This window comes from Scyliorhinus canicula, chromosome 7 (assembly GCF_902713615.1).
Source record: "Scyliorhinus canicula chromosome 7, sScyCan1.1, whole genome shotgun sequence".
Taxonomy (NCBI): Eukaryota; Metazoa; Chordata; class Chondrichthyes; order Carcharhiniformes; family Scyliorhinidae; genus Scyliorhinus; species Scyliorhinus canicula.
Window position 1 is genome coordinate 207,081,236 of NC_052152.1, and position 13,620 is coordinate 207,094,855.

General features: G+C 50.5%; 1 protein-coding gene across 3 annotated transcripts in view; it reads right to left on the bottom strand.

Moving 5' to 3' along the window:
- Positions 1-924: 924 nt before the first annotated feature.
- The window catches only part of LOC119969752 (neuronal acetylcholine receptor subunit alpha-4-like), a 37,021-nt gene continuing 24,325 nt past the window's right edge, over positions 925-13,620 (bottom strand). For all 3 annotated transcript variants that reach the window (XM_038803797.1, XM_038803798.1, XM_038803796.1), the window contains one exon: positions 925-1,376. In XM_038803797.1, coding sequence (XP_038659725.1) covers positions 1,251-1,376 — 126 coding nt within the window. In that variant the 3' untranslated portion in view covers positions 925-1,250. The remainder of the gene's footprint in view (positions 1,377-13,620) is intronic.

The window sequence follows — 13,620 nt, forward strand, 5'->3', positions numbered from 1 at the left end:
TCTCCTTATAACTCAGGTCATTCTATTCTTCTATTCCTTTCTCCCACATGTCTTTATAAATCTTCACTTTAAAGTGATCGATACTATTCCCGGTGTTAGCGAGTTCTACACTATATCCATTCTTTGAGTAAAGGAGATTTTTTAAATACCCTATTGGATTAATTGATGATTGTGCTATATTTATGGCTCCTAGCTCTGGCCTCGCCCACAGCTGGGGCATCTGCTCCTCCTCTACCCCATCAAAGCCTTTCATAATCTTCAAGGTCTCCATCAAGTCACCCCTCAGCATTCTCTTTTCAAAAGGAAAGACCCCCAACCTGCCCAGGATCCTCCTGAGAGTTAGAAACTTTCAGTTCTTCTATCATTCCTGTCTATGTTCTAAATGTCGCATTTTCAACTTACATCTCAGCCAAGCATCCAATTGTATTAAAAGAATAAATTGATGGGCCTCTTGCCCAGACAATTCTTGGGGCGATTCTCCGATACGGAGGCCAAGTGTTCGCGCCGTCGTGAACGCCGTCGCGTTTCACGATGGCGCGAACAGAGCCCGGGTACGACCTATTCTGGCCCCCACAGGGCCCCCCCGAATGGATTCGGCTCCAACCCGCGCATGCGCAGTTGGGCCGTGCCAACCTGTGCATGCGCGGGGGACTTCTTCCGTGCACTGGCCCCGACTCAACATGACGTCAGTGTTCAGGGGCCAGGAAGTAGGCCCGATGGGGGAGAGGCCGTCCCACCGATCGGTGGGCCCCGATCACGGGCCAGAGCCCATCGGAGGCCCCCCCGGCGGTGAAGGAGCCCCCCTCCCCCCCCACAGGCCGCCCCCCCCCCCCCCCCCCGAGCGTTCCTGCAGAGTTCCCCGCCGTCAGCGACCGGGGTGAACGGCGCCGGTGGGACTCTGTCGTGTCGGAGCGGCCGCTCGGCCCATCCGGGCCGGAGAATTGGCGGCCCCCTCCGATTCCAGCGGCCCACGGCCGGTGCTGTGCCAACGCGCCGGCGCAAATGGCGGCGATTCTCTGCACCTCGGAGAATCGCGCGCACGGCGTCAGCGTGTCGTGGCGCGTTTGGTCCAATTCTCCGGCCCAGCGCGGGGCTCGGAAAATCGCCCCCTTTATCTTTCTTAACCTTGGTAAACTTGTCACAGATAACTAGGAAGTGATCTCGAGGTCAGGATATCGATCAAAGACAGCATCCCATCACTCTCCCGGAGCCAGCCTTTCTTGCTTTGGGTTTGTTAATGTCCTTGGATCTCACAGCATTCCCGCCATCCAAGGGGGCAAGAAGAGTCCCAGTGTTCCCAGCAAGCAAATGATAATAAATATCCACAAGAATATGCGATCAATCACCATGGCGACGTACTTCCAGTCTTCCTTTACCTGGAAATTAGAGAACATTATCAATCGGAGACTCCTCCCTCAAACTGAAACTCATAAAAACAGGAACAAACCTCCTTCATTGCGAATCGTCTGGTCTCAGCTGTGGCAATGTGACCACAAGATTGGCCTGAACATCGCTGGTGATGAAAACAATGTGAAAATTGGATAACGGACAGGGGGAATAACTGAATAAGAACCAACTGTTCTACCAATCACTGAACTAGGGGATGATCTAATTGCCACTGGCGAGGGTTTAAACTAAGTTGGTGGGGTGTGGAAACCAAGAGGTGGTATCAGAGAGGCATGCCAAGGTTCAGAGAATGGCAGGAGAGACGAGTTGCATTAGAATAGGAAATAGTAAGGTTTTGGGTGGGTTCAGATTAAAGGGGAAAGTAGCAAAATCTCAATGAGGGTGACTGTGCATTTATCTGAATTTGCAGAGTGTGGTCAATAGAGTTGGTGAGCTTCAGGCACAGGGAGCCATGTGATGTTGTGGCGATGAATGAGACCTGGGGCTGGATTCTCCATTTTTGGAACTATATTCCAACGCCGTCGTACAAACTCTAGCCTTTCCCGCTAGAAAAACTGGCATCAAAAGGCCCCATATTCACAGCCCTGTAGGGGGCTAGTAGGGACCCATCGTGAATCGAGCAGCTTTAGCTGCAGAAATGGCCCCCGCACTTCCGGGTCAGAGGCCGCGCATGCGCACGGCAGCGGCCTCCAGCGGCCGTGCTGTGCTCCATGGCGGACTCAGACCGCGGAGCTGAACCTCCTAAATAGTGCCCCTGATCGGCCGTGCGCCCTACCCGGACCACCTGCCCAAAAATAGCCCAGTGCGGTATAAGGCCCCCCCTACTCTCCATTCGGCCCGCCCCAGACCATGCCGGCCGCGAACTGAGTCCGCAGGTGCCACGCGAGTATCCCAAATGGCAGGACCACATTAGAAATATGACATTGGGGGCGGCATGTGGTGCAGTGGATTATCATAGAATTTACAGCGCAGAAGGAGGCCATTTGGCTCATCGAGTCTGCACCGGCTCTTGGAAAGAGCACCCTACACAAGGTCAACACCTCCACCTTATCGCGATAACCCAGTAACCCCACCCAACACTAAGGGCAATTTTGGACACTAAGGGCAATTTATAATGGCCAATCCACCTAACCTGCACATCTTTGGACTGTAGGAGGAAACCGGAGCACCCGGAGGAAACCCACGCACACACAGGGAGGATGTGCAGACTTCGCACAGACATTGACCCAAGCCGGGAATCGAACCTGGGACCCTGGAGCTGTGAAGCAATTGTGCTATCCACAACGCTACCGTGCTGCCCAGGTTAGCACAGGACTGGATAGCACTGGGACTGTGACGCCCAGGACCCGGGTTCGAATTCTGGCCCTGGGTCACTGTCCGTGTGGAGTTTGCACATTCTCCCCGTGTCTGCGTGGGTTTCACCCCCACAACCCAAAGATGTGCCGGGTAGGTGGATTGGCCACGTTAAATTGCCCCTTAATTGGAAAAAAATAATAAAATCTAAATTTATTTAAAAAAAGAAATATGCCATCAGGACTTTGTGCGGTTGGGGGTGGAGAACAGCGGGGCAGGCTTCTGGTAATGGCCGTAGTGCCGGGGACCGGAGAATCGGGGAACCAGCACCGGTCCCAATTCCAGGCACAGAAATGGATTCTCCGCCCCTGGGTCGAAGAAGAGTTAAATATTCCCGGATAAAAGCTGTTGTGGAAAGGGAGGCAATGAAGGGAAGGGAGAGGGATGGTGATATCAATTGAGGAGAGCATTGCAGTGCGGGAGAAAGAAGATGTCCCAGAGGGGTTCAGTACAGAATTTATTTGCTTAGGTCTAAGAAATAAAACATGATCTTCCTTGGTGTAGTCCATAGTGGACAGGATGTTGAGGAACAGATTTTCAAAGCAATGACAGAAAGTTGCAAAGATTATAGACTAATTATAATGGGGGATTAAATTATAAAAGGTTCAGAGCGGAAGTGAAAAAGCTAATAAGAGAGGTGAATAGACTAACAGCTAACATAAAAGGAATCCAAAAATGTTCTATTGGCATATAAATCATAAAATAGAGGGAAAAATGGGGGGCTGGGGCGGTGGGATTGATTAGGGACCCAAAGAGAGGATTTAGAGTTGGAGAAGGGGCACCGGACTTTAGCAAGGAAGATGAAGCTTCCCAGGTCATGAGGAAAGAGAAGATAGTTCAAATACTGGAAGGGTCTAAAATTGGTAAGGCGAAGGTATTGGATGCTGTCTGTGATTAAAGTTGTTCAGGCACTGGGACCAGATGAGATGCGTCCGCAGATGTTGCACTGGCCGTAATTTTTCAGTCTTTCTCAGTCTCAGGGGTGATGTCAGAGGTCTGGAGAATTGCAAATGTTAACAATAACCCGCGCCATTACAGGCTAGTCAGTTTAACCTCAGGGATGAGGAAGATTCTATAAATGATCATTTCAGACAAAATTAATAGCTACTTGGGCATTTTTTTTTTAAATGTTAGAGTACCCAATTATTTTTTCCAATTAAGGGGCAATTTTAGCATGACCAATCCACCTAGCCTGCACACCTTTGGGTTGTTGGGGCGAAACCCACGCAAACACGGGGAGAATGTGCAAACTCCACACGGACAGTGACCCAGAGCTGGGATCGAACCCGGGACCTCAGCGCCGTAGGCAGCAATGCTAACTCCTGTGCCACCGTGCTCCCCGCTACTTGGGCAAATGTGGGTTATTAAGGAGGTCCAGCATATATTTGTTAAGAGCAAATCGTGTTTAACTAGCTTTCATAGGGACCGCACAGTGGTTAGCACTGCTGCCTCACGGCGCCGAGGTCCCAGGTTCGATCCCGGCCCCGGGTCACTGTCTGTGTGGAGTTTACACATTCTCCCAGTGTCTGCGTGGGTTTCATCCCCACAACCCAAAGATGTGCAGGGTAGGTGGATTGGCCAAGCTAAATTGCCCCTTAATTGGAAAAAAAATGAATTGGTACTCTAAATTTAGTTTAAAAAACTAAAGTTTAGTTCAAATAACATGAGTTTTTTGGAGAGGTAACATAGAGACATTTTAGAAAGTGCAACACAACAGACTTGTGAGCAATATTAGAGCTGAGAGAAAGGGAAGTGAGAGGGAGTGGAGGATAGAGGTTAATAGATGTCTTTCGAATTGGAGAAAGGCTTGCAGCTGCATTCCCCAGGGATCAGTGGTAGACGTCCTGCTCTTACTGATATATATTGATGACCTCGACCTTGGTGTACAGGACACAGTTTCAAAATTTACGGAAAAACTAAAACTTGGAAGTATTGTGAACTGTGAGGAATATAAAGTACAACTTCGAAAGGTCATCGACAGGCTGGTGAAGTGGGTGGACAAATGACAGATGACATTAGATGCAGAGAAGTGCCAAATTATTTGTTTAGATAGAAAGAGCACTAGAAGAGAGAAGAAAGAGTCTGATTCTAAAGGGGGTGTTGGAGCAGAGCGACCTGGGGGCACATTGTAATATAAGGGTCTGGCACATGTGGACTGAGTACAGTACCACCCACACAGCAATGTAATAATAATAATCTTTATTATTGTCATAAGTAGGCTTAGATTAACACTGCAATTAAGTTACTGTCAAAAGCCCCTAGTTGCCACATTCCGGTGCCTGTTCAGATACACCGAGGGAGAATTCAGAATGTCCAATTCACCGAACAAGCACCTGTGGGAGGAAACCAGAGCACCCGGAGGAAACCCACGCAGACACGGGGAGAACGTGCAGGCTCCGCACAGACAGTGACCCAAGCCGGGAATCGAACCTGGAACCCTGGTGCTGTGAAACAACATTGCTAACCACTGTGCTACCATGCCTCCCTATGGTAAGAAAGCTTGTGACCTGCACTCAGGTTTCATGTAGTAGTGGACAGAGTCATGTGTCCCATCAAGCACAGATACAGCTCCTATCTAATACCCTACTGTATATTTGTAAATAGTGTTAAGAGTCAACAAAGACTTACAGCTAACTGACATATGTCTATGAAGACTTCTTCAGACCTACCGAACTGTAACTAGCACCCTGTAACATACATGTTTATAAAACACTGAAGATGGCAGGATTGGCTGAGAGTGCAGTTAATAAAGCAGATACAATATCCAACGCTTTATTAATAGGGGAACAGTATACAAAAGCAAGGAAGTCCTGTTACCTATGTATAAAACACTGGTTCTCCTCCACTGAGGTGTTGGGTCTAGTTGCTGGCTCCGGACCTCAGGATGAATGAGGGCATTAGAGAGAGTGCAGGAAAGATGAATGAGAATGTTTCCAGGGGTGAGCAACTTAGGTTACGTAGCTAGATTGGAGAAGTTGGAACTGCTTTCCTTCGAGAAGAGAAGGTTGAGAGGAGATTTGATTGAGGTGTTCAAAATCATTAGAGACCGGGACAGAGTAGACAGAGAAAAATAATTTCCGTTGGGAAAGTGTCGCAAACCAGACGTCACCGATTTAAGATAATTAGCAAACTAAAGAACGGGTACTGTGACAATACAACAATTATGCTGAAGCCCTTACAGCTTCAGTGGAACCTACAGCATTGTTCCTTTTCCTCAATGCTCCGTCCTCCATTCCATCACATTGTCCTCTGGGCACCAATGTGATTATTGCATCAACTCCTCAGTTGTGAATTCCAATTGTTAAATTGTAATGTTAGCTCATTAAATATCTTGAAATATCCTTTCCCAATGAAACCCCCTTGATATTACGTTGAATGTACTTCCCCAAAATAAATGCAATTGGCAATTTAGGAGAATTCTCTTCGCCCAGTGAACGGTGAGAGTGTGGAGCTCATTAGCACAAAAAATGGTTGAGGCGAATAGTATCGACATGTTTAAAGAGCAGCTAAATAAACATGAAAGAGGGAAAGGTATGGAAGGATATGCGGATTGGTGGCGATGAAGAAGGAGGGGAGGAGATTCATGTGGAGTATAAACGATAGCATGGACCAGTTGGGCTGAATGGCCTGTTTCTGTGCTTGAAATACTCTGCAAAACTTTGTAATACGTATGATTCACAAACTCTGCTTTTAACTTTGACGCCTACACCCATTGCGCATGTCTCAGTCGAAACACAGGAAGCTAACATAGGGAGAACTGGCTAGTGGCAGGGCGTTGCCATCATCAAATCACAGCATGCTCACATGACAGTTATGAACAGAACAACGTGGTATCTGACCTTCATCACCAAAGGCAGCCAGAACTGAACTGAACACCCAAAAAAAGTCATCAAAAGGTCATTGTTTAAGGTCCTGCTCAAGCCGAGGCTATGTGACAAATATGATCTGATATAAAATATCTGTACAAAGTGGGTCAGCTTACTATTTCTGGAGATTGGGTAATGCATATGTCTCTGCTGAACCAGGCTTTCTGATAGCTCATTATATTTGGCTTTGGGAATGGTTCCAAACGAGGGCACAGTGAGGTCAGTTGATGGTCCCTTGTAGCGGCAATTGCCTCTCGCTGATACATTATTACTTGCTCAACGTATCTTAAAACTTGCTCAACGTATCTTAAATATGTTTTCCAACGGCTGTAAGAAATTTCATATATCTTTCAACCTATTTTCGTACATCATCCCCCTAACCATACCCTGCCTGCGTCACTTCCTTCCAACACTGCCCCCAACCATTTGTTGCTGATGTTATTTGTGGCAAAGAGACAATAGAACCTCCCTTGAAAATGTGAATTGGAGTTTTCTCCGGCCATGCTGAGATCAGGGGCGGAATTCTCCATCCAGATTCACTTTCCCAGCCGGCAGTGCACTACCACCCGTGGGTTTCCCGGCGGGATGGGGGTGGCTTCAATGGGAAGTGGTGGGAAGACGGAATCCCACCTCCTGGGGAACTGCAGCATCCTACCCCCAGGTTACACTGACTCCCACTCAAACCCATTCTTTCCCCAGGACTTTAAAATGGTGGATCTCCCCACCTCCCTCAAGTGCCCCTTCCTTCAACAATGGACGGGCGTTGACAACCCGAAGGTGGTGCCTCATGAACCCAAATGGCTCAGTTGGTGGCAATCCCACCCCTTAGGGCCACAGAGTTGTGGTTGCAAGCTCTGGGGACTTAAGCAGATAAATTCAGGCTGCCCGTCTCAATCAGGACCTGAGGGAATCAGAAATGGTCAATGGGATAGTAAAGCAGATAGGCCATGGCTTCTCAGATCAACGGTCAAAGTTCCAATGACACGAGTTTGAAGAAGAGCAGGGGAGTTTCCCTCATCTTCTGGCCAAGACTTATTCCTCAAGCAACATCACTAAAGTATCCCAAAAAGCAAGATAGTGCAGTTGCTGGAAATCTGAAATAAAAGTAGAAAATGTTGAAAGCATCCAGCAAGTCTGGCGGCGTCTGTGGATAGAGGAATAGGGTTAATGCTTCACCTTACATCTGTATTTTTATCACTTTGCTATCTGTCGGTTCATCACATTACTGTCTGTGGGAGTTTGATAGGCATTAATTGGCTGCTATGTTTGTACAATGACTGCACTTCAAAAGAACTCCATTGGCTATGAAGCACTTTGGGGAATCCTTGAGGCTGTGAAAGGTGCAATTGCAAATCTTTCCTTCTTCTATGTCATTCAACTATTGGAGCAAACGGGTTATCTATAGGCTGTGCAGTTCATAACCTCACTTTGGATTTTCAGGTCTGATTGGTCTAAAGTGACCTCAGGTGATCAATCTGGAAACTTGAGATCAATCAGTGAAACTGCTAAAATTTAGCAGAGCAATGGAAAGCGGCAAGTTTGCGAGTCTGATCCAGTTCCAAGTATATCTGCTCAGCTTTGTATTTCTCAAAGGAGATGGTAATCTTTGATTGGGCAAGATATCCCCAGAGTAAGACATTCAAGCCAGATTATGATCAAGTTTAATCAAATCAGCCGTTCTTTCATTTTCCAAACTCCCGCATGTATGTTCAGCACTAACGAGGGGAACGGAACACGGGCTGAAGAATTAAACATTCCTAACAGGATTAACATCTGAGGAACTGACTTAAACACTGTCCCTTTTAAGATGACATTTTCTATAATTGCTTTGCAGATCCCTCAGGAACAGATTAACAGTCAATTTATCAGACATCATACTTGCTCCAGTTCCACTTCAATAGGCTTAGCGCAAATGATGTCCTTCAGAACTAAAATGCCAACCTTCAAGAGCATGTGTGCAACGGAGCATTTTGTGACCAAGTCAATTCTTCCTGACATGCTTGGACTGATAAAGGGGAGGTGACAAGTTGACAGCTGCATTGCTTTGAGAGTATTTTCACTTATAGGACATGAAATCACCTGCTAATCTGAGTTAAATCAAAGAAACACTGTTCTTCTACTCAATCGGGCAATGCATTAGAATAAAACAAGGATGTTTTTCCTCACACAACCTCCTGTTCTGCTACCATAACTAGCAAGGATGCAGCAGAAACCGCATTCACATGTGTTAAAGTGCAAATCAGGAGGAAAGTCCAAGGAACTCTATTAAATAGTGGAGCAAACTCGAGGGCCGAATGGCGCACTCCCTCTCCTAACTCATATGTTCACATAAAACTGAGCCTAATTACTGGGACAAAAATGGGTCACAGTAAGAATGAATCTTCTCCCGACACAGCCATCTCATTGATAGAGAAAGGAAGAATTTGCATTTATCAAGCACCTTTCACAAATTCAGGGTACACTAAAGTGTTTTGCAGCCAATGCAGTAATCACAGTTGTCATGTCGGTAATGTAGGAACCAATTTCTCCACAGCAAGGTCCCACAAACAGAAATGTGATCATACCCAGGTTAGGGCGGCACGGTAGCACAGTGGTTACCACTGCTGCCTCACAGCTCCAGGGTCCCAGGTTCGATTCCCGGTTTGGGTCACTGTCTGTGCGGAGTCTGCACGTTCTCCCCATGTCGGCGTGGGTTTCCTCCGGGTGCTCCGGTTTCCTCCCACAAGTCCTGAAAGACGTGCTGTTAGGTGAATTGGACATTGTGAATTCTCCCTCTGTGTACCCAAACAGGCGCCTGAGTGTGGCGACTAGGGGCTTTTCACAGTAACTTCATTGCAGTGTTAATGTAAGCCTACTTGTGACACTAATAAAGATTATTATTATCTGTTTATTAATCATGACTGTTGGGCATTTCCTGACAAGGCAGATTGCGAAATCCTGAAGTCCCCCTGCATGCAGGGACCCCCAGCCTGTTTGCTCTCTCTATTTGCAGTGACTATTGACTGGGTCATGTGAGCCAAATGTGTGACAGCTGAATCTCCAAAGACAGGGGGCGGGATTCTCTGCCGGCGGGACTCTCCATTTTGCCGGCGCCCAGGGGTTTCCCGATGGCGTGGGGCTGCCCCACAATGGGAAACCCCAACGACTGGCCGGCGTAACGGGGAATCCCCCCGGCTGGTCGAGGCAGAATAGTGACGCGGCGGGGCGGAGAATCCAGCCCATGTTCCCTGGCAACCTGGCTGTCAGCTGAAGACCGATAGATAGTCCATGTCTGGAACACAGGGATGTCTACAAGTGAGTCTGCAGGCTGACTGGAATTGGAGTTGATGCACTGGGAAGTCGGAGTACCTGGAGACAGTATTCGGGAAAAAGCAGAGAACAAAAAAAAAATTACAATATGGTCGCGAGAACGGAAAAAAAACAATCGGTCTCAAGCGACGCTATTTGCCTGTGCCAGCTGCAGAAGCGAGTGCCACTCATGAATTGACCTCAACAACCACAATGTTCAACACAGGAGACATACACCCTGGCTGCAGTCCTTCGCCTCCCGAAACAGACGTCTGCCGATAGGTCTGTTTATTAATGATGCTGGATGGGTGATAAATGTAGGCAAGGGTAATAAGGAGACCTGCTCTGCTCCAAGTAGTGGCCGTGCGGGTATTTTACATCAACTTGAGTGGACAGACAGGGCCTGACTTTAATGCCCCATCGGTAAGCAGCTCCTCTGACAGTGCAACACTCCCTCGGTGCTGCACTGGAGTGTCAGCCGGGACTATGTGCTCGGTTCTCTGGAGTGATGACATAAATGAGTACAGCCCCCACTCACCCTCCTCTCCTCTCACTCTCACATAACCCCACCAACATCTGCTCATGTTCCAATATCTAATCTTCCCTGAACGCATCCATGTTATTTACCTCAACCACTCCCTGTGGGAGCGGGTTCCACATTCTAACTGCTCTCTGTGTAAAGAGGTTTCTGCTGAAATATATTGGGTGGGATTCTCCATCGCCCGAGGCCGATATCGTAATCAGTGATCGGGCGGAGAATCACTTCCAACGTCCAAATCAGGGCCGGCGCCGGTTTGACGGCGGTTTTCGAATAACCGCCCTCTCCAAAATGGTGTCATCCCACCGCGCGGCGCACACCGTTGGCGCATCACCTGAAGGACCTCCCCCGGTGGGCCAAGTTCCCGACCGCGAGGTTGATGTGTGGTCTGAGCGGTCGGGAACCCAGCGTGGCGACCGCGGACTATGTCCAGCGCCGCCACAGTCGGCCGGGAGCTGTGCTGCTAGCTGGGGGGGGAGGGGGGGCTTCCGCGAGGGCTGGGGGGAATGGTGGGGGTAGGCAGGAGTTGTCCTGTGGGGCAGTATTTGGCAGGCCGGGTCCGCGCATGGCCGGAGCCATGTTGGACAGTGCGACCGCTGCAGGTCATCGCTATGCACATGCGTGGCCATGGACCCGGCCATTCTCCACCCATTTGTGCCACGGGAGCCGGGATTTTTACCCCGGCACTGCCTCACAGTGCCAGGGACCCGGGTTAACACTGCTGTCTCACAGTGCCAGGGACCCGGGTTAACACTGCTGACTCACAGTGCCAGGAAACCGGGTTAACACTGCTGCCTCACAGTGCCAGGAAACCGGGTTAACACTGCTGCCTCACAGTGCCAGTGATCCGGGTTAACACTGCTGTCTCACAGTGCCAGGGACCCAGATTAACACTGCTGTCTCACAGTGCCAGTGATCCGGGTTAGCACTGCTGCCTCACAGTGCCAGGAACCCGGGTTAACACTGCTGTCTAACAGTGCCAGGGACCCGGGTTAACACTGCTGTCCCACAGTGCCAGGGACCCGGGTTAACACTGCTGCATCACAGTGCCAGGGACCCGGGTTAACACTGCTGTCTCACAGTGCCAGGGACCCGGGTTAACACTGCTGTCTCACAGTGCCAGGGACCCGGGTTAACACTGCTGTCCCACAGTGCCAGGGACCCGGGTTAACACTGCTGTCTCACAGTGCCAGGGACCCGGGTTAACACTGCTGTCTCACAGTGCCAGGGACCCGGGTTAACACTGCTGTCTCACAGTGCCAGGGACCCGGGTTAACACTGCTGTCTCACAGTGCCAGGGACCCGGGTTAACACTGCTGTCTCACAGTGCCAGGGACTCGGGTTAACACTGCTGTCTCACAGTGCCAGGGACCCGGGTTAACACTGCTGTCTCACAGTGCCAGGGACCCGGGTTAACACTGCTGCCTCACAGAGCCAGGGACCCGGGTTAACACTGCTGTCTCACAGTGCCAGGGACCCGGGTTAACACTGCTGCCTCACAGTGCCAGGGACCCGGGTTAACACTGCTGTCTCACAGTGCCAGGGACCCGGGTTAACACTGCTGCCTCACAGAGCCAGGGTCACGGGTTAACACTGCTGTCTCACAGTGCCAGGGACCCAGGTTAACACTGCTGTCTCACAGTGCCAGGAACCCGGGTTAACACTGCTGTCTCACAGTGCCAGGGACCCTGGTTAGCACTGCTGTCTCACAGTGCCAGGAACCCGGGTTAACACTGCTGTCTCACAGTGCCAGGGACCCTGGTTAGCACTGCTTCCTCACAGTGCCAGGAACCCGGGTTAACACTGCTGTCTCACAGTGCCAGGGACCCAGATTAACACTGCTGCCTCACAGTGCCAGGGACTCGGGTTAGCACTGCTGTCTCACAGAGCCAGGGACCCAGATTAACACTGCTGCCTCACAGAGCCAGGGACCTGGGTTAACACTGCTGCCTCACAGTGCCAGGGACCCGGGTTAACACTGCTGCCTCACAGAGCCAGGGACCCGGGTTAACACTGCTGCCTCACAGTGCCAGGGACCTGGGTTAACACTGCTGCCTCACAGTGCCAGGGACCTGGGTTAACACTGCTGCCTCACAGTGCCAGGGACCCGGGTTAACACTGCTGCCTCACAGAGCCAGGGACCCGGGTTAACACTGCTGCCTCACAGAGCCAGGGACCCGGGTTAACACTGCTGTCTCACAGTGCCAGGGACCCGGGTTAACACTGCTGTCTAACAGTGCCAGGGAGCCGGGTTAGCACTGCTGCCTCACAGAGCCGAGGAGCCGGGTTAACACTGCTGCCTCACAGAGCAAGGGACCCGGGTTAACACGGCTGCCTCACAGTGCCAGGGTCCCGGGTTAACACTGCTGCCTCACAGAGCCAGGGACCCGGGTTAACACTGCTGTCTCACAGAGCCAGGAGCCGGGTTAACACTGCTGTCTCACAGAGCCAGTGTCCGGGTTAACACTGCTGTCTCACAGTGCGAGGGACCAGGGTTAACACTGCTGCCTCACAGAGCCAGGGACCCGGGTTAACACTGCTGTCTCACAGTGCCAGGGACCCAGGTTAGCACTGCTGCCTCACAGTGCCAGGGACCCGGGTTAACACTGCTGTCTCACAGTGCCAGGGACCCGGGTTAACACTGCTGCCTCACAGAGCCAGGGACCCGGGTTAACACTGCTGTCTCACAGTGCGAGGGACCCGGGTTAACACTGCTGTCTCACAGAGCCAGGGACTTGGGTTAGCACTGCTGTCTCACAGTGCCAGGGACCCGGATTAACACTGCTGTGTCACAGTGCCAGGGTCACGGGTTAACACTGCTGTCTCACAGTGCCAGGGACCCGGGTTAACACTGCTGTCTCAATGCGACAGGGACCAGGGTTAACACTGCTGTCTCACGGTGCCAGGGACCCGGGTTAACACTGCTGTCTCACAGTGCCGGGGACCCGGGTTAACACTGCTGTCTCACAGTGCCAGGGACCCGGGTTAACACTGCTGTCTCACAGTGCCAGGGACCTGGGTTAACACTGCTGTCTCACAGTGCCAGGAACCCGGGTTAACACTGCTGTCTCACAGCGCCAGGAACCCAGGTTAACACTGCTGTCTCACAGTGCCAGGGACCCGGGTTAGCACTGCTGTCTCACAGTGCCAGGGACCCGGGTTAACACT